The sequence below is a fragment of the Barbatula barbatula genome, assembly GCF_947034865.1.
Source record: "Barbatula barbatula genome assembly, chromosome: 20".
NCBI classification, from domain to species: Eukaryota; Metazoa; Chordata; class Actinopteri; order Cypriniformes; family Nemacheilidae; genus Barbatula; species Barbatula barbatula.
Window position 1 is genome coordinate 9,408,200 of NC_136783.1, and position 19,224 is coordinate 9,427,423.

Genomic DNA, 19,224 nt, shown 5'->3' on the forward strand with positions numbered 1-19,224 from the left:
CAATTATTAACAGTAATACACTGTAATTAAACGAATTATGACTGTAAAATATTCTCTGTATTTTTACGGTTTTTGCATGTAATTTTGAAAAACATTCTTTTACTGTAATTTGACGGAATACCTCTGGCAACTTTGCTGCCAGAGATTTACCGTTTTTTTACGGGTTTTTTTTTTACAGTGTAGTCAGTAATGTGCATGGCCCTATGTGCCCGTATGAACTCCCCGCAATGTCTGGGCGTACTCCTGATGAGATGGCACATGGTCTCCTGTCTCTCTCTCAGACATGGATCAGAGCATAAGTGAGCTCCTGGGCATTCTATGGTGCTACTTAATGTCTTTGGGTACATGAGATCCCAGAGGTTCTCAACTGGATTTAGGGCTGGGGAACGTGAGGGACCAGTCAATGTTATCAATGCCTTCATCATCCAGAAACAGCCTAGAGACTCTGGCTGCGTAAGGTCGGGTATTATCATGCACCGGGAGGGCTCTGCAATGCACCAGCATAAGATCTGACAATAGAGTTGAGGATTTCATCCCAATAGGCCTACTTCATAGCACGTGGAGGTCTTTAAGACCCTCTGAGAATGGTCCTTGTTGTTGCCTCTCAATTTTACCTGTTGTCACTTTTATTTGCACCAAAACAAGTGAAAATGGTTCACAATCACTTATGCTTACTTACCAGGTTGATTGATATTCCTGAGGGTTAACCGACTTGGTGTTGAGCTGTGATGATCAGGTGTTCCCTTAATTGTTTTGAGCAGTGTATATATATATATATATAAATATATATTTATACACATATAATATATATGTGTGTCTGTGTATATATACTTTAGGTCATATTTTATACCTTGGAGGGTCTCTCTCTATCTATACTATTTATACATGGATTCATATTATCTATATTTTGTGTTTGTATTTTACAATAATTGCAGTCTTTGGAGATCACCTGACTTACATTTCACTACTGGTTGTAAATTCTCTATATAACCGTGTATATAAAGATACAAATCTTGAATCTATAAATATTTCTATATATGGATAAATATTACTACAGTTAATAAATATATTAATTCTCAACGATAGCTTTTAACAAATTCATTTACATGCATTTATAAGTAAAAGATCCCAAATAATCTGGACAATACTGACCACATAATGCATCTGAAATAAACCAAAGCGCCATATAGAAAAGGTTTATCGGTTTTAATTTTTATTTAATTAACAGAAGAAAATAATTAAGACTATTTCAGCATGATGGTTAATAACTATTGGAATATCATTTGACTGTCCATATTGTTGTATAAGTGCAGGAGGCTGGTCTGGAACAGCCAATTCATGATATAAAAGTCTCTGGTTCACTGTATAGTGTTTAAATGATATGTCTGTCACTCTAGTTTAAAAATACTGCAGGGCATTTCTTCCTGAACAGCATCTACTGAAGGTCCAGTAATCAGTTTGCCTCGTTCTTTGATGCTTCGTCAAAGTTCTCTACGAGATCTGAGAAAAAAAGATAAATTACTTCAGACTTATCCAGAACCAATGAACATTCAAAGATGGAAGAAACATCAAACTTCATACCTGGGACATCATCATCTTCTTCATCGATATCTTCTACTTTAGGAGCTTTGTTGTCGAGAACTTAAAATGAAGAAAGAAAACAACTTTGTAAACATCAACACTAAACTATAAACTCTTATACTTCAAAATCCTAATTTACCTTGTCTGGGGAACTGCTCGGCGAGTTTGCGCAAACTCGTGAGACTGTCAGCCCCAAGTTGGCTGAGGATTCCCGGGAGCATTTCTGTGAGCTGCTTGGTCTCCGCGTGGCCCGTGATGGCAAACGTATTGGCGGACAGAGACGCCTGCACTTTGGGATTGTTGAAGTGAATGACTGTGCCATCATCTTTAATCATATTCACCTATAACACAACATTATAAAATCATCAATGGTGTCTAAACAGAAACAAAGCCAGCACAACGGTAAAGAGCTGTTGGTTTACCTCTTCAATGCCAGCTATGTTATTAACTGCAAGTTTTTTTAATGAACTCTGAAGTTTCTTATCATCAGCTGTCGCTGTTCTGTGCACAACCTTCCTCTTTCTGCGTGCTGTGCCCTATAGGAAACACATCAAAAGGTCAACAACCTAAATTCATTATAATTTAACAAGCAGTGTGCTTAACCAAATTAATTTCAACAGTTTGTGGTTTCTTGCTGTTTTTTTAAGCACAAAATTATTTGCCAAAATAGAATTTCAAATAATAGCCTTTACAACAAAGACACTTCTTACCTTGCCTCCTATTCGGACCTGGGCCTGAAGTTTAGCCAACTTCTCTTGATTCATATTGACTTCTAAAACAAACAAACACTTAATCATAAATTGCATTAATACTTTTTCTTTAATTTAGAAACATTAATAGGAATCGTTTTCTAGGAAAATTAATATAGAAATTTCTATGTATAAAATTGTATGGCAAATAAGAACGTAACTTATTTTTTTTTAAATAAGTGCTGCTGTTCATGTTAATAAAAAAGCACGATAAACCACTAAAAAATCTAAAATAAAGAATTTCCAATTTTTATATTCATTAATTTACAATGTAAAACTTCTCATGCATTTTATAGTCAATACAATTCTATATTGTTGTCTTTAAAGTCTTTTTTTAGAAGAAATAAACACCAAATAAGGTTTTACACCTACTTTCAAAAGACAAAGTAAACACAAAAGCTATTCTAACTTTGTGTTTGTAACGTTACAGGATGTGAAATACTCCCAATGCGCCAGAGGCTCATCACAAACACAACATCACAGTCATAAAACAAAGCCAAACGAAAACATGACTGTTACTGGTTAAAGCAATATTACACGCTGATGTCGTGCGCGTTTTAAAACAGTTTGGTGATTTAAAACGAAGATTATCTCGGTCTGAGAGACGCATCATCACGTGTCGTGATGGAGGAATAAAGAGAAATCCTGACAGCGCATAATGTGAATGCAGCGCTCATCACTGCCACCATAACAGCGCACACGTCTCCCTTACATCATAACACGAACATCACACGACACAACTACGACACGAACGACCGATACAATGCAGTTATCCAGTATATTTAAAGTAAACATACGACGGTGTTCATTACTGACCTGATAAACACACAACTGCTCAGAAAAGCATGCGTTGAATGAACAAGGCGGAAGTGGTCACGCTACAGACGTCACGGTGGGCTTGTTTTTCTGAAGGCGCGCGCAAGGGATGCTGCACTCTAGCGGCCTGGACTACACAATCGCAAGAATTCAGTCAGAGATGTTTCAGGTTCGAGCTTTTCATTTTTTAATCATGAACATATTTAACAACAGAATAGAATTACAACATTTCTCATATAAACGCATTCGGTATAGGTTTTACACAGTATTTGAAAAAATGCACATGACATAAAAAATACACAGAAACAAAGATACAATATATGCAATTGCATGCAATACAAAAGACGATTGCATTGTATATTGCACAATTTATTTTTTATATTAAGAAATCCTAATAAAAATTCTGAAATAATACACAAAACATTTAAGTTCACTTGGCTTAGTTGACAGAGGACCTGATGGGAACCCATTTTGTAATAAATTACAAATAATACAATTTACATATATGTAAAAATACATCATTGAAACAGCCACTCTTAGTCTTTTTACAGTCTTACAGTAAAACACACCAGACAACATTTAGGTGTTGGAATAACAGGACATTCAAATAACCATATGATTATTACATAACTTTAACATTTAAAAACCAGTGCTTCGCAAATTGGTTTATGAAATATACAAATAAAGTCCACCACTTGGTATAACAAATACAATATATTTATTGTCATATTGTCCTAGAATAAGAGTAGCAAATTTTGTGGCAACCCACAGAAATATGGGGGCCCTAAAGCTGTTGCTATGGTTTTTGGGGGCCTAACAATCTGAAGTCTGGGAAACTCTGAATTAAACCGCAACTGCTTAAAATCAGTTGATAGTAACATTCTTCTATTAGACACTTGATGATGTAAAAGAGCCTTTAAAGCAACATGACCAAACTATCAAAAGCCAGCGGACTTTCCTTCTGTTTATTGAAATAATGTCTTGGTCTGATTAAGACTAGCAAGTAAAATGTAAAATGCAATAAGTTCCTTTTTTGGTATTTTGTAGAATTGTATTCTCTTTTGCCATCGATAACACCCTATGAGTAGCAATCTGTGATTGACCTCCAACTGAACTTTGAAATGAACACAAATTCTCTTTAGACACATCTCTAGACATACATGCCTGACACAGTCTTTTCTGCTGTAATAACGAATGTCCGTGAATTTAGTTCTCAAATCCCTCGTTAGGCTCAGGGGGGTGAGCTGATGGCTGTATCCGGTAGGAAAGGTCCATCCAGCCCGATGAAGTCTGGTCGGCTGGTCATCGAGCTACTGGCATTCATGGAACTCCCCAGAGCGCTGCCCTGCCACCGGGATGTGAGTTTGGCATGACGACTGCAAAGCCTTAATGCCACCTGGAAAAGCCTCCTCAGCACGGCTTTCCTGAGGAGGATGTAGACCCATGGGTCGAGGATCTGGTTCCATGTTGCCATGCGAACCACCAACAACATGTGCGTGTGTGAAGTCTGATCTTCACCATGATCATGGAGGCTTAAGATGATGCTTGTTATCTGCACACAAAACCATTATGATTGAGCAGTAAATAAATAATAAATAATTTTCATTTTTGTTATAAGAAACAAAAAAACTTATTTAAAAATGGAAATTCTGTGAACATTTATGTTTTCCTATTGGAAATCATTATAAACTTTCCATGGAAAAAGGTTATTTAAGTTAAAACAATGAAAAATTGCCTTAGTATTTTTCTGAAGTAAGATCTTCAAGATTCTCAAGTTGAGGTACACAAATTATTAACTGAAAAATACATTTAGCAAACAAAAATAAATAAATAAATAGCTAATTAAATGATAACAAATTCTAGGAAGCAATGCAAACTGAAATAAAAAATAAATGCAAACTGAAAAGAACTGTAATCATTATTCAGAATGTCTTTTTAAGTATAAAAATAAAACAGCACAGTACTGGAGCAACACAGTAAAATAATGACAACATTTTGAAGTCAACTAAACCATTAACTCTATTAGCAGTAACATTTTCTCACCAGAAGAGGACCCCAGCAGACACATGAAACCAGCATAATTGCCAGAAGCTGACAGATCATCTCAGAATGGTGTGATGTGTTGCGACAATGGCGATAATGATTTCGGTCAAGCTGTCCCCGGCACCGCAGGAGAGTGAGACCAGTCACAGTATTGCAGACTAGTGACACTAGTAAAGCCAGCAAACCCAACACAGAGAACAATACTGGAAGAAGCACATCAACCCAGTCACGCATCCCCTGCAGGCGAAAGAAGCACCAGCTTCGGGAACGCTGCACTTGGTACGGCCGCTGAAACAAGATCGGAAGCAGAGCCACCAGGAGACCCAACATCCAGGTCACACCCAGCAGGCTCCTCACATGATGGGGTCCCAGTGCTGTGGCGTGGAATAGAGGACGGGTCACTCCGATTCCACGTTCAACTGCCATCAAACTTCCGAGCAAAAGAGGAGTCAAACCAAAGAAAGCCATACAAACTCCAAAAAAGTCACAAAGCGATTTGTTGGGATCCAATATCTCCCAGTCTTTCTGTGACGCGTAAACGTAGATAGCCAGAGAACCATTGATCAAATGTCCAAAAAAGTCAGTGAGCACTAAAGCACTTGCAAATAAGAGGAAGGCTGCTTTAGACTTGAATTTAAACCTGTGGTAGGCTTTGATTAAGATGAAGAGAGCCATTATGTTGGATATGATGCCCACCGTCATTGAGATGGCAGATGAGGTCACAGACACTTCTCTTTTGGTGCAGCTCCCGTTACACACATTGCCCGATATCAAGCATCCAACATCAGATGATACATTAGATGACATGATCGACACTTTGAGAGTGCACTAATAAAGAAAACACAGTAATTCACAATACTTGTTTGATTCAGTATAAAACATTTTCATAATAGTATATAATATGTTTCTACTATTCTTGAAAGAATATTCATTTGAGGTACTAAATTGACAAAATGAAAACATTGTAAGTTTAACATAATTTCAAGTAAGTTTAACATAATACATTTGTATTTAAACATCAAACCTGATCAGAGAGAGAGAGAGAGAGAGAGAGAGAGAGAGAGAGAGAGAGAGAGAGAGAGAGAGAGAGAGAGAGAGAGAGAGAGAGAGAGAGAGAGAGAGAGAGAGAGAGAGAGAGAGAGAGAGAGAGAGAGAGAGAGAGAGAGAGAGAGAGAGAGTGTATAAGGGTTATAGTGTATATTTGAAATACACACTATTATAACAGGTAGGTACATTTCGCATATATATATATATATATATAGCCTAACTTGAAATTCATCAATTAAGATCTTTACACTTTTAAAATACATTTTTACAATTTTATGTTTTAGACTGTATAAAAGCTAAATATTTTCCGAACATTAAACGGCAATGAAGAATTCGTAGGTTCCCATGTTTGCAAAAACTCTCTCTGCACAATGATATTTTCCACAATGCAATACAACACAACACAACATGGTCACCCATCTTTGTATTCAAGTTATTAGTCACTTTCCACACGATTGTTAAAAAGTTTTTAGCTATACTCACCAGACGTAAATGTAGCTCGAGTCTCAGCGATCCAGATACGTTCTCTCCTTCAGTGTAAATGAGGACAAAAGTACATACACTGGGATCAAGGTGCTGCACTGTGTTAAAATACCAGTCTGAAATGCGCACACTCTGAAATTACCATAATAAACAGGCAATCGAGTTTCCATTCACGTTTCAATCTAGTCGTGATTTGGTTTGCGCAAAATGTCTTCAATATAACATCCTCAGCTTTTGATGTATTACTACAAAGGAACACATCAGTTCGTTTGATAGATCATTCCCAATCCTACTGCTGTCAAAAAGAGCTGGACACCAGATGCGCCTGGCATAGTTAGTTCTCTTACTCACTCATATTTAAACCTGAGAACCTTTAAAAAGCGATGCAATTGTACATTATACAATAAATAATTATATATTAAAGCTAAAATAAATCTAGTTTAGTTGAGTTGATGTCTTTTCTGTTGGTGCGCACGACACAAGAGATCTGCATGAAGAACAGCCCGTATGTAACTTACGCGTCTTTTTATGAGAAGGGACGACCACTGTTCTTTAAAGTGGTCATTTAAATTGCTAAAACAGACAGACAGACTTAATGTTAATCTGTAAACAATTTTACAAGGTCACATTTTCACCCAATAAAATTACTTAATAGTCATTAAGGGGACAGATTAAACAGATATAAAACCTAGAAATATGCAAACGAATGAATTAATAAATAAATTAAATACATTATACACATAAATATTAAAGAGTTATTATAAAAAATATAATATAAATGCAAATATTTTTAATAAAATAATCATAAATACATGATTTTTGTGTAGGCTACTTTATAAAAAATGCTACAAAACATACAAATCATATTAAACATCGACCTTTTTGTAGAAATTACACCAAATCAAAGCACCTGGATAACTTTTAATAGCATGAACAACTGTTTGAAAACAACATGTCTCAGGTGTTTTTGTCCACCTTTAGAAAAACAGGTTTCCATGGACACAGCATGGACAGGAAACACTATTACGTCCACATGATTGGGGAACAAATTGTGATTTGATGTCTTTTACCCCTGCATTGCATTAAGTCAGTGTCACCTGAACTTTTAAAGAACACCAAGATGAGTCAAATATTCTTTAAACATATAAAAGAAACAGTCTAAATCTATGTGACTGTACCAAAATAACCATATGGAAATAATTTTAACCGTTTACAAACCTTGAACATTTAGAATGAGGACCATAACATTGAAATGTTTGACTATGTATTATACTGTCTGCATTTAACTTTCTGTAAAACGTTGTTTTTGCTCTAAAGTAAACCAAAAAGCAATTTTGTCTCTAATCTAATTGAGGTCATTTTAAAACATTTTAAAACATCAGCATTCAACTGCAATTAGCAATAACGTGCTTTTAAAACGTAACTTTTATGGTTAAGTAAGGAACAAGGATAGAAAGATTATGGGAGATCCATAAAGACAAATGTGGGACCTTCAGATGTACAGAAGAATGGTGTCCAACACATACTGTACCTGCAGCACACACAGGTGAGAATACAGAGAAAGTTATCTGCACATTTGCTTGTCTATGCACGTCTGCACATTCTGACCCTTCAGTCTCCGTAGTTGAAAGTGAGAAAGGAAGTGCCTTTTAGCATGTAATGTAGTCAAGACATCTTTTCAGGGCAGGTCAGAGAAATCCGCTGCAGGAGGACACATCAAGATGCAGCAGACTCCTCTGCTTCTCAAATGGGAAAAGAAAATGGAACCCCTATGTGTGTGTGGCCTCTCACCCATGCTGCTCTCTTCTTCAGACTCTAGCAAGATTCGGTCCTTCTTTCTGTCATAAGATTGTATGTTGCTTTGAAATAAAAAGAAGTGGGAATAATACAATATATATTAGCCCTTAGTTTTTTTTTTGTTATCTAGTCAATGTTTTCGGGTCTATAGAGGACCCAGGGCGTTATTTCGTTTTTTTAAAACAGCCATAAACATTACATTTTTGTGAAAAAGATGTTTAATTTATTAAAATGTTTAGATTTTAGCGACATCTAGTGTTCCTTTGAAGCGGTGGCTGACACACAGAACTGAGATGTCGTCGCTTATAAGCCAAAAGAGATGACGTATTTACAATAGTTTGTCCGTTTAGGGCTACTGTAGAAACAACATGGCAACTCCCATGCAGGGCACCCGAATAGTGTGTATGTAGATAGAAATCGCTTATTCTTAGGTATAAAAACATAACGCTTCATAAAGTAAGGTCTTTATACATCTTTGAACACATGTAGGTCTATATTATATTGCATTTCTGTCAATAACCTCAGCAACCTTTAAAAGCAAAACTTTTATGAATAAAATGTAAAGACAAAATCTATAATATTGTCTAAAGAAAAACATCTTGAATTAACGTAAATGTCCGAAGTTGAAAGATCATTAGTTTGCATTATCTGTGGGACCTGAACACCATACAAAGGTTCAACATGGTTCAAACCCAAAGAAAGTAACCCGGCTCTATCATCTAAGTACACCTCTGACTGTTTTTCAGTTAAAATCCCTATAAACCAAAAGCAAATATTGAAAGATTAGCCATTAAACCTGAGCATGCAAAGCATATCACATTTGCTCCATCATGACACTTCTTACACTGCACACCAGACACTGTAACCTGTTTGAGTAATGTAAAGACGTCAAGAACCACTAGAGGGCAAAGTTTGTCTGTAGAATTGTCTAACCTCTTGATCACATGATCAGCAGATTTTGACAGAGATTCATTGATGAGATTTAAGGGTCCAGGAGATGTACATGGTTTCATCAGTGTCGGATGATTAAACTTCATTGGGTTGTGCAGGAAAGAAGGGCGGGATTTAGATTTGTCCTTTTAGGATCAAATTTGAGCATGATTGTGAAAGATGAGAGGAACGGGTGACTGATATATGACAAATTTAATGTGTGCATAGGTTTATTGCAGTGTGATAAATGACAACCTAAACTTGACAAGGGAAGGAAAGAACAGAAAGACAAGGGAAAATGGAAATAAAGGAAAAGAAAAGTCAAACAGCAGCTTGAGGTTTCTTAACAGAGAGAACCAACAACTTTGTCATTTCATTGGGTTCAGCACAAAGTTTTTTTTGCATGTGTGCATGTGCATTTTTGAATAGATTTATTCCTCCAGATATTGTTTTTGTTGAAAATACATCATACATTTGATCAGTTGGTGACCAGGTCTCATCTATTTCTGTCTCTTATTAAGGTGAGAAAGAAGCACGTAAGAGAAATCTGTCATCGCTGTCAAAACCACAAGGGCAAAGACACAGTACCTGCCTTTATTAGCACCTGTAGAAAGCACGCTCTGCTTTCCAAATACTCACTGGATGCCCTTCTCAGACCACACGTCTTACAAATCATCTTAGACTCATCTTCCCTCGTCCTTTTATTTTCCTTTGCATATGTGTCTCATTTTCTTGCTCCCCTTCTTTCACTTATCTTCTCCGTCACTTAACGCCCTTGCTGGGTCATTGCATTGCTATTGGATGAAGTTACACGAGAGCTGTGGTATTTGCTGACTATAGTCTGGCAAGATATTGGATTTACTGACACCACATAGTAGCCAGAGGTCATATGGGAAAATCTAACGCTGTATTCAAAAGGAGCAAAAATGCAAACACACAAAGCTTGTCATAATGAAAGTATATGCGGCCTATGCGGCGCAGAGCAAATCCACTGCCAAATTATAATTTTCATAGAGGGGCTGCAAAATCTTATATCAGATGGTGACTATATTTTATTCATTCATGGCAGCAGAACAGAGCAAATGTTCCAGGTGGATTTGACAGAACTCAGCTGTCTTGTACTTCAGAACACTTAAGGCATGAACATAATAAATGATGTGTATTCAAAATAATTTCTCTTCCCTTAGCTTAAAGGCATAATTTTGTGGAGAATCTACTGACAGAAATGCAACATAATATACATAAATATGTGTTCAGAGGTGTATAAAGACCTTACATATTGAAGCGTTATGTTTTATTGCCTTAGAATGAGCTGTTTCTATCTACATACACCACTGGTCCACTTACATGGAATTCTCCATGTTGTTTCTACAGTAGCCCTAAATGGACAAACTGTGTAAGTACAATATCTCCTTCAGCAAAGAAGCAAAAACGTGAAGACTTCTAATAGTGCTTCGAAAAGTGTAAAGTTGCCCATCAAATGTCCTCGTTGTTCATGGTTGAGTCATGACCGCTGGTGCGTGGTCCAGCACTGTTTGTCTTGACTCAACAGTGATTGGCTTGTTTGCACGACATCATCCTACTCACTTTGAAAATCAGTTTCTGTAGTGACAACACAGAAAAAGCCAAACAGAAATCTCTCAGGATAACTAAAACAATTACATAGCGCAGTTTATCAATAGTCACCATCTGAATGAGGACCCTAAAACCCATTATTGTGTTTGTCTGAGCAGTCAGAACGGATCATGCCGTTGATGACATTTGTCAAGGTCTGGAGAACATCCAAACTCCAGATTGTGTAACGGAGGCCAGCTAGTGCGTGAAAGCGGTCTGAGAACTGCATGGAGTGGGTTCTAGTATGGACTGGTTACAATGGTGCCGTGCCAGCATATAGTCCACTGACCATCACCAGCTGCTCCATAAGACTTTTCATTTACATCTGGGCCCCTCACTGAAGGAACTAAAGGTCTTAAATCATGTATTCCTGCAATTATCACCCGTCTATTTCCATAAAACTCCCACAGGAACCGTCACCAACAACCTCATCAATTTGGCAGCAGGGAGCCACACAGAATTAAATGAGAAGAGCAAGAAAAAGAGAAAGAAGAATAAAAAAAGTAGGCATTTAGATTGAATTGAATGCATTTTTAACGTACCATGTGTAAATCAAATCTATAACTATCGACCCCCCTAAAACGTCTTTTCATTCTTGCAGCGTCTTCATTCAATGGTAATTTAAAATAAAAGCATAGAGAAGAATAGATCACGTCTAGAATAATGAAATTCATTAAAGCGTCTATCTATAAAACATATCTGGTTATCTACCTATTAGAATAAAAGGCAAGCTAATGTAGTTACTCATATATATATACTTCATTGGCAGCTTTGTTATCATATAGATGAATAGATATCAGACTTAACATCTTTGTGTGCATGTGTGTTTTTCAAGCTTTAGGGAGGTGTGTTTAAAAATCAATTTGTTTGGTGTTAATCCCCACAAGGCGACAGAGAAGAGGGGTAGAAAAAGGGGAGAAAAGATTTTCTCAGAGAAAAAAAATCTCATTTGCATGCCTGCAAGATCCGAGCCAGCAAGATCTGTTTTAACACAAAATAAATGTAGGTTATTTCAGCGTTTTGTTTGGTAAGTTTTAGATCAGTGTAGTTGAAATCTTTTCTGTGTCAAACATGTGTACACATCATAAACTCACCTCAGAAATCTGGCGTCTGAGGTGGGTCAGAGGTCGAATCTGGGCTCAGATGTGATGCATGTGTGTAATTTTGGATCCATGACAAACAAATAAAAGAGACGAATTATGCCGGGCTAGTCGTCTAAACAGGTGCGACTTTCTGAAACAACAAGAAAACACAATAGATCCAGAACCAATGCCAGTAAAGTATTGATTACAAATGAGTTCCGGTTCAGTGGGTTGAGGGTGAACGTGGCATTCGGGGACTGAGTTATGTTATGTGTGTAGCCACACTTTAAAGCATAAACTAAACCTTACGTGACGCGATATTAAACTCATATTTCGGTCTATTAAATCACAATCGAATCACTCTCACTTAATTCCGGTTCATATCGCATCTGTCTATTGATCAAGACGTTATATTATATGTGGTTACATTTATTAAAAAAACATTCAGGGTGTCAAATGTGAGATTCAATAGGGTGATATTGATCCTGAATGTGTGGGTGTGAGCGTGTGCGTCTGTGTGAACGAGAGAAAGCGGATGAGGAGAGATAGATAGAGTCAGTTCTCCTTTCTGCAGCACCTTAATGAAAGTCTGGATATTGAGATTCAAGGTTGAATTCATAGCGTGGAGGACAATGTTCTCTGTGGACATTTGCAAATGGCATCTGATGAAATACATTATGAGCGGTGATGACTCGCTTCTCATTCACAGGCACGAAATACCTGTTCGCAGCTGGTTTGCGTCCAGCAATTACACTGCGTAAACGAATTGATTTGAGGAGAAACGTTCGTGGTCAAACTCAACTCGACTAAAACTATTTAACACGTGTCCAGCAGGTATATAAACGTTGTGGGCTATTGTTCATACAGAAAATCTTGGGTCGTCCATGGCTGATTCATCGCCTATCCAGACAGATGGTTAATCATTTTCTAGGATGGTCTGTGAGTGGATTGCAGGTGTGTGCTGGATTGGAAAGCACATGGATAAATATTGTATTTATTTTCTTTTAAAATCCTAATTGCCTGATCGGCTCTTGGTACTATGGTCAAATGTCTTGTTAAACAACACAAGAGTTTGCTTTTACCCGGCAGTATGTTTGGCAAGCATAGCAGCTGTGCATAATAGATATATAGCCTACAGCATAAACATATATAAATCACATGGACTAACAGCACAGGTACATTCTGGCAAGGACTTACGCAGGGATAGAATCTCTCTCTGTTATTAATAAGCAGAGTGCATCACGTTTTTTGGCTAGCACAACTGATATCTGGACTGTTAGATCGCTTTCAGACATATTTCAATCCCTCTCTGACTTTGTATGTCCCCCCGCTCTATCTCTCTCTCTCTCTCTCTCTCTCTCTCTCTCTCTTCTATTGTGACTAAAGCCTGCGTAGTCACCTTAACAAAACTGATCTTCATGTAAAAATGAAGTGTGTAAACAAGAACTCTAAAATAAGGTGTTTGCCTGTGTCATTTTAAGGGTTTTGTCTTTAATCAATATCTTACTATCAGTCTCTCTCTCTCTGTGGTACATTCTCACGTATAAGGCTCAGCCTCCAGCACAAAACATCTACTCAGCGTAATAGGCTGAGATTGGAAGGTGGAGGGGCCAGAGAGAAAGAGAGATAGAGAATGAGAGTGAAACAGCAAAACCGAGAGACAGAGAAAGAGAGAGACAGAGTGATACAATGCAAGAGAGGCTTTCTAATGGATTCTGAGGAACTCTTCTCTTTAACCTGAAGTTTGGACATTGGATGACTTTTAAAAGTGCACCTTTTAAAGTAAAGTTTACTTTTGGAGTTTCATTCAAGTTTTTTTTCTTCTTATCTACCTCTCTGTGCAGTAACGCTTTCTTATAATCGTTTTTTAAAGAACTTTATTACAGCAAGAGGACAAATGTTTTATTTTTTCTGGTATTCTTGAGCACTGAAGCGGAATAGAATCTGACATTAAGTGGGCAAGATGAAAGCGACGTGGAGTCTGTTCTTTCTCTCTACTGTCTGTCTGCAGATGCCGTACGGTATGTCTGAGTTCTACTTTGCTAACTTTCGTTTTGTGATGTTCGGTTCAATTCAGTTGCAGTTTAGTTGTGAATGTGGAGTGTTTAGTAAGACACTTTGGTGAGTTTCAATGAGTTTAGAGGCACATGATCAAAGACATGTTTTCATATGTATTAACATTATCAAAGATCATGCTTTTTATTTGACATTTCAAGTCATATCAATTAAACTACATTCGGGTTGTTTTAATTAAATATTACTGTCTCAAACAAACAGCTAACTAACACAATAAAAGCATGATAACACAACAAAACATGAGTCTTTATAACGGAGTGGCATGTTTTTGGAAATAAACTAGTTGCTGAAAACTTTAACTAAACCGTATGCTTTAAGTTCTCAATAAATGCTTGTGTATAAATAAATTACACATTAAGATAACGGTCCAGTTCGCCCGAAAATGTAAACTCTGTTATTTGCGTTAATTAAACAGCTTGTATATTATTCTAAATAAATCTTGATAGTGTAACACAGAAAAAAATCTAAATTCAATCGATTTACAAAACATCACAAGGGTGAAAAAGTATAAACAGTACACTCTCAAAATAGATGTGTTCATTTTAACGCATTTTGTCAAGTTGTGTTAGAAATAACACAAAACTTTTTGTCCTAAGAAACAGAGAGAAGGGTTCAGTTAAGGACGACACGTGTTGTTTTTAACACAACTGTTTTTAGAGTGTGTGAATGGTAAAAAGCATATGATGTAAGTAAACACAAATGTGAAAATGTTCAGCTCATTGTCTTCTCTTCTTTGCAGTGTCTTCCAGCAGTCCAGCTCGTACACATGCAGAAGAAAGACTCCTCCAGGTCTTATTCAGTAGCTACAACAAGCTGTCTCGTCCTGTAGCAAACATCACAGATGTGGTTCTGGTCCACTTTGGCCTGTCCATCGCTCAGCTCATTGATGTGGTGAGTCACTTCAGGACAGGTCCACAGAGTACATCTCTACAAAGTTGATCCCGTTTTTTAACAAAAGCCAATGGACATCTGTCATAATCATGAAAAAATAATGCAGTTAAATATGATCAACCCTGCTTTTTTCATCCTTATGCACCCGGACATCACCTTTTGCTTCCAAATAAACAGGACGAGAAGAATCAGATGATGACCACAAATGTCTGGGTGAAACAGGTATGTTTTTATCATAATTAGGCATTAATGAGATTTTTAATTAGAACTGGCCTCCTGTATCTTCCCCTGTCATACCTGCTGCTCGTGAGCAGTGATGAGCATCATGTTTCCCTGCAGGAGTGGAACGATTACAAGCTGCGCTGGAACCCAGAGGACTATGAGAATGTCACCTCCATCAGGATCCCCTCTGAGATCATCTGGAGGCCAGACATTGTGCTCTATAACAAGTGTGTGAGGCTTTTACCAATCCGGACTTTAGCCAAACCCATTTTCAAAAATCTCCTGTTTTAGCTCATTTCATCCTAACCCAGACATTCTTCTAGTATTTAAAGTGAAAGGAGTGGATATTGGAAATTAGACGTCCATTGTTGTGTTGACATGAGTGATGCTATGAAGTCCCATAGGAGTCAGGCTGAAGTGAGCGAAATTACAGAATCGATTGTATAAATAGTTCATCCAAAAAACACAAAACCGGTCATCATTTATTTACCCTCATGTCATTCAAAACCTGTGTGTGACTCTTTCCTCTGTGCAACACAAAAGAAGAAATCTTGAGAAATTTCTCAGTGGTTTTATGTCCAGACAATGGAAGTCAATGGCCCCAATGTTACTGGGTTACAAACATTCTTCAAAAAATCTTCTTTTTTGTTCTGGAGAAGATCATCCGGAGTCATACAGGCTTGAAATAATTTTCATTCTTGAACTCTCCTTGCGTGAACCATCCCTGTCATTAAAACGAATGGTAAAATCAAATATCATAGCCATTATACACTTTCTTCAATAGAACTTGTTTCTTAAATTCTCAGCTGTGTGATTTTTTCTAGAGACTAAAAATGTTAATGGGCCAATTAAACCCATTTGGGTGTCATCGACGGTGTGACGTACCCTGACACCACTTTGACACGACAGACATGATTGCATGATTGCTCTGATAGTTCTGTGTTTGATCTGCAGTGCGGATGGAGACTTCGCCGTGACGCACTTGACTAAAGCCCAGGTGTTTTACAACGGCAGGATCAAATGGAAGCCGCCTGCCATTTATAAGAGCTCCTGCAGCATCGATGTCACCTTCTTCCCCTTCGACCAGCAGAACTGCAAGATGAAATTCGGCTCTTGGACGTATGACCAGGCCAAGATCGACCTGGTGAGCATGGCCAGCGATGTGGACCAGATGGACTACTGGGAGAGCGGAGAATGGGTCATCATAAATGCTGTGGGCACTTACAACATTAAGAAGTATGAGTGCTGTACGGAAATCTACCCGGATATCACCTATTCGTTCATCATCAGACGTCTTCCTCTGTTTTACACCATCAATCTCATCATCCCCTGCCTGCTCATCTCATGCCTGACCGTTCTGGTCTTCTACTTACCATCCGAGTGTGCGGAGAAGATCACACTGTGTATCTCCGTCCTTCTCTCTCTTACCGTTTTTCTCCTTCTTATCACCGAGATCATCCCATCCACCTCGCTGGTCATCCCGCTCATCGGCGAGTACCTCCTGTTTACCATGATCTTTGTCACTCTATCCATCATCATTACCGTGTTTGTGCTCAACGTCCATCACCGTTCCCCCCGCACGCACAGAATGCCCCACTGGGTCCGCCAGCTTTTCCTTCACTTGGTTCCACGTTACCTTTTCATGAAACGTCCACCTGCGTCAGGGAAAAGAAACTGTGGGAAACTCATCGAGATGATGCACAAGGCGTCAGAGTCACAGTCAACGTTTCTACGGACCACCATGTTGGATATTCCACCGCAGAGTCCCAGCCCTCATGTGGGCATGGCCTCTGTCACCCAGGTGGATCAACTTCAACGCGACTCCTCCCCTAAACCTATGTTTTTCAGCAGTTCTCCCAGCAGCCAGTATTCCGTCCTACAGGAAGACAGCACACAAAAAAAAAACCAAACACCAGTTCTCAATTATACGTGTACGTACACAAACAACGTCTTTGCCTCCAGTCCTTCATCATTTCAAGACACCCTCGGTATCCTGCTACACACCATACCACTGGAGGGAGCTGGGTGTACGGATTGTGAAATCCAAGGCCATGGTGCTGAGAGTGTGTTTAGGGATGCCACAGAGAGTTTTCTGGGGAGTTGTCAACATCGTCTTGCATCCAAGGGGAAGAACATGCAGATGGTTGACCATGACGATACAGAGATGTGTACTAGACATGACTTTTCAAGTGATGGCGCTAAAGTTCAAAGTCCAGCAAAGCCAATGACTAATCTGTCGCAGTCTTTAATTAAAGCTCTGGAGGGAGTTCAATACATTGCTGATCATCTCAGAGCGGAAGATTTGGACTTTTCAGTAAGTTCAATTTTTTAAAGTTTAGTTTGCCCAAAAAATGAAAGTTTTTATGCATTTCTCATTTTATATTAAAGGAACAATTCGCCCAAAAAGAAAAAATCTGTCATCATTTACTCACCTTCGAGCTGTTCCAAATCTGTATAGATTTCTTTGTTTTGATGAATACAGAGAAAGATATTTGGAAGAATGCTTGTAACCAAACCAAGCCAAAATTTGCTTTAAACATTTCTTTGTTCTGTTGAACACAAAAGAAGATATTTTGAAGAATGTAGGATAGCAAACAGTTTTTGCCTACCCTTGTTCCTACTGTGGTAGTCAATGGAGTCCAAGAACTGTATGTAAGAATGATTAGACATGTAAATCATCATATTTTCACTTTTGGGTGATGTGATCAATTGAAAAGTAACTTTAAAGGACAAACTTGCATTTACAAGCCAAACAACATCAGATTTAATCTAGCAGGTTTCGTCTAGCAAGGTTCACGCCAGGCGGTTTACACTGGACTCTGATACTGGTTTTATTTTTTTAATCAAGATTTGTCCTATAATAAAAACAAAAAACGCTGTCTCACGGGAAAGTAGCCATCCAAAAAAATCAATTCTGAGAGGAAAAGACATGAGTGGGAAATACAGCATGAGATTTGAAATGAATGAATCTCCTTTCTCCTCTCCAGGTCAAGGAAGACTGGAAATACGTTGCCATGGTGATTGATAGAATATTCCTCTGGATGTTTGTGCTGGTGTGCATTCTGGGGACCGTCGGACTGTTCCTCCCACCATGGCTGGCTGGAATGATCTAGATTGTCAGAATGGATCTGAGTGGGCTGGCAATGACCTTTGGTTTTTTTACACTTGACTTTATTAAACATATCTTGTCATGTAAATTACGTTTATGTTAGTGTTACTATGTGTAACAAAAGAGAGAACACCACACTTAAGTCACAGTTCACCTACAAATTTCACTCAGAAAATAAATTCACCCATGTGTTTTTCAAAAGCTATATCACTTTCTCTTCCGTGGTAGAATATTATGGACTGAAAGTCTGTCAACATTCTTTTATTTCTTCCATTTATTGCAGATTGTGTATTTTTCAACTTGTTTTAACAGACAAGTAATCATTTCCTGTGGTAATTGACAACAGCACACAGTTTATGGCATTTATCCTGCAACATTTTCAAATACAATTAAATTTTTTTGTTATTTCTGTTATTCTGTCTGTCACGGCAAATGCAAATCTATCAAATATTAAATCTGACATTGCAGATTTCATTTATTCACATAAAGTTTCACTTTAACACAGCATTGCATCACAGCACATGGATTTCAATAATGTGAGAATGACTTCAAATAGATTTGAAGTGTAAAAGACAACTCTAAGCACAAATGCACTAAGCAGGTGACAGCAGAGATAAAATTTCACGTTTCACAGTGTTCTAAAGGTCATATGGATTCCATATTTTCTCAAGATCTGATTGCATTTCATTTATTTAGCTTTACGAAGCAAATAGCACATTCAGATTGGTCACATATTGAATAAATCAAATTGCAGAAGTAAGAATAACCAGATCTGTCAATTCTG

The 19,224-nt window shown here is 37.8% G+C and overlaps 3 protein-coding genes across 4 annotated transcripts; 1 reads left to right on the forward strand and 2 right to left on the reverse strand.

Annotated features, from left to right (window-relative positions):
* Nucleotides 1-1,192: 1,192 nt before the first annotated feature.
* Nucleotides 1,193-3,298, reverse strand: btf3l4 (basic transcription factor 3-like 4). Of its 2 annotated transcripts, none has more exons than XM_079483662.1 (6): nt 3,147-3,298; nt 2,292-2,353; nt 2,004-2,117; nt 1,721-1,922; nt 1,582-1,641; nt 1,193-1,500 (listed from the first exon to the last, which is right to left on the reverse strand). In XM_079483662.1, exons 2-6 carry the CDS (start codon nt 2,343-2,345, stop codon nt 1,454-1,456), a joined length of 477 nt encoding a protein of 158 aa, XP_079339788.1. In that variant the 5' UTR covers nt 2,346-2,353; nt 3,147-3,298; the 3' UTR covers nt 1,193-1,453. The 2 variants fall into 2 exon arrangements, with proteins under 2 accessions (XP_079339788.1, XP_079339789.1); XM_079483663.1 differs by lacking the exon at nt 3,147-3,298 and adding an exon at nt 3,043-3,143.
* A 1,079-nt stretch (nt 3,299-4,377) lies between these two features.
* ptgfr (prostaglandin F receptor (FP)) lies at nt 4,378-5,996 on the reverse strand (the record flags this gene model as incomplete). The annotated part of the gene is made up of 2 exons (XM_079483788.1): nt 4,378-4,698; nt 5,190-5,996. The coding sequence occupies 2 exons, from the start codon at nt 5,994-5,996 to the stop codon at nt 4,378-4,380; spliced, it is 1,128 nt and encodes a 375-aa protein (XP_079339914.1).
* A 7,808-nt stretch (nt 5,997-13,804) lies between these two features.
* Nucleotides 13,805-18,913, forward strand: chrna4b (cholinergic receptor, nicotinic, alpha 4b). The gene is made up of 6 exons (XM_079483343.1): nt 13,805-14,163; nt 14,958-15,109; nt 15,287-15,331; nt 15,449-15,558; nt 16,286-17,645; nt 18,319-18,913. The coding sequence occupies exons 1-6, from the start codon at nt 14,106-14,108 to the stop codon at nt 18,442-18,444; spliced, it is 1,851 nt and encodes a 616-aa protein (XP_079339469.1). The 5' UTR covers nt 13,805-14,105; the 3' UTR covers nt 18,445-18,913.
* Nucleotides 18,914-19,224: the final 311 nt, after the last annotated feature.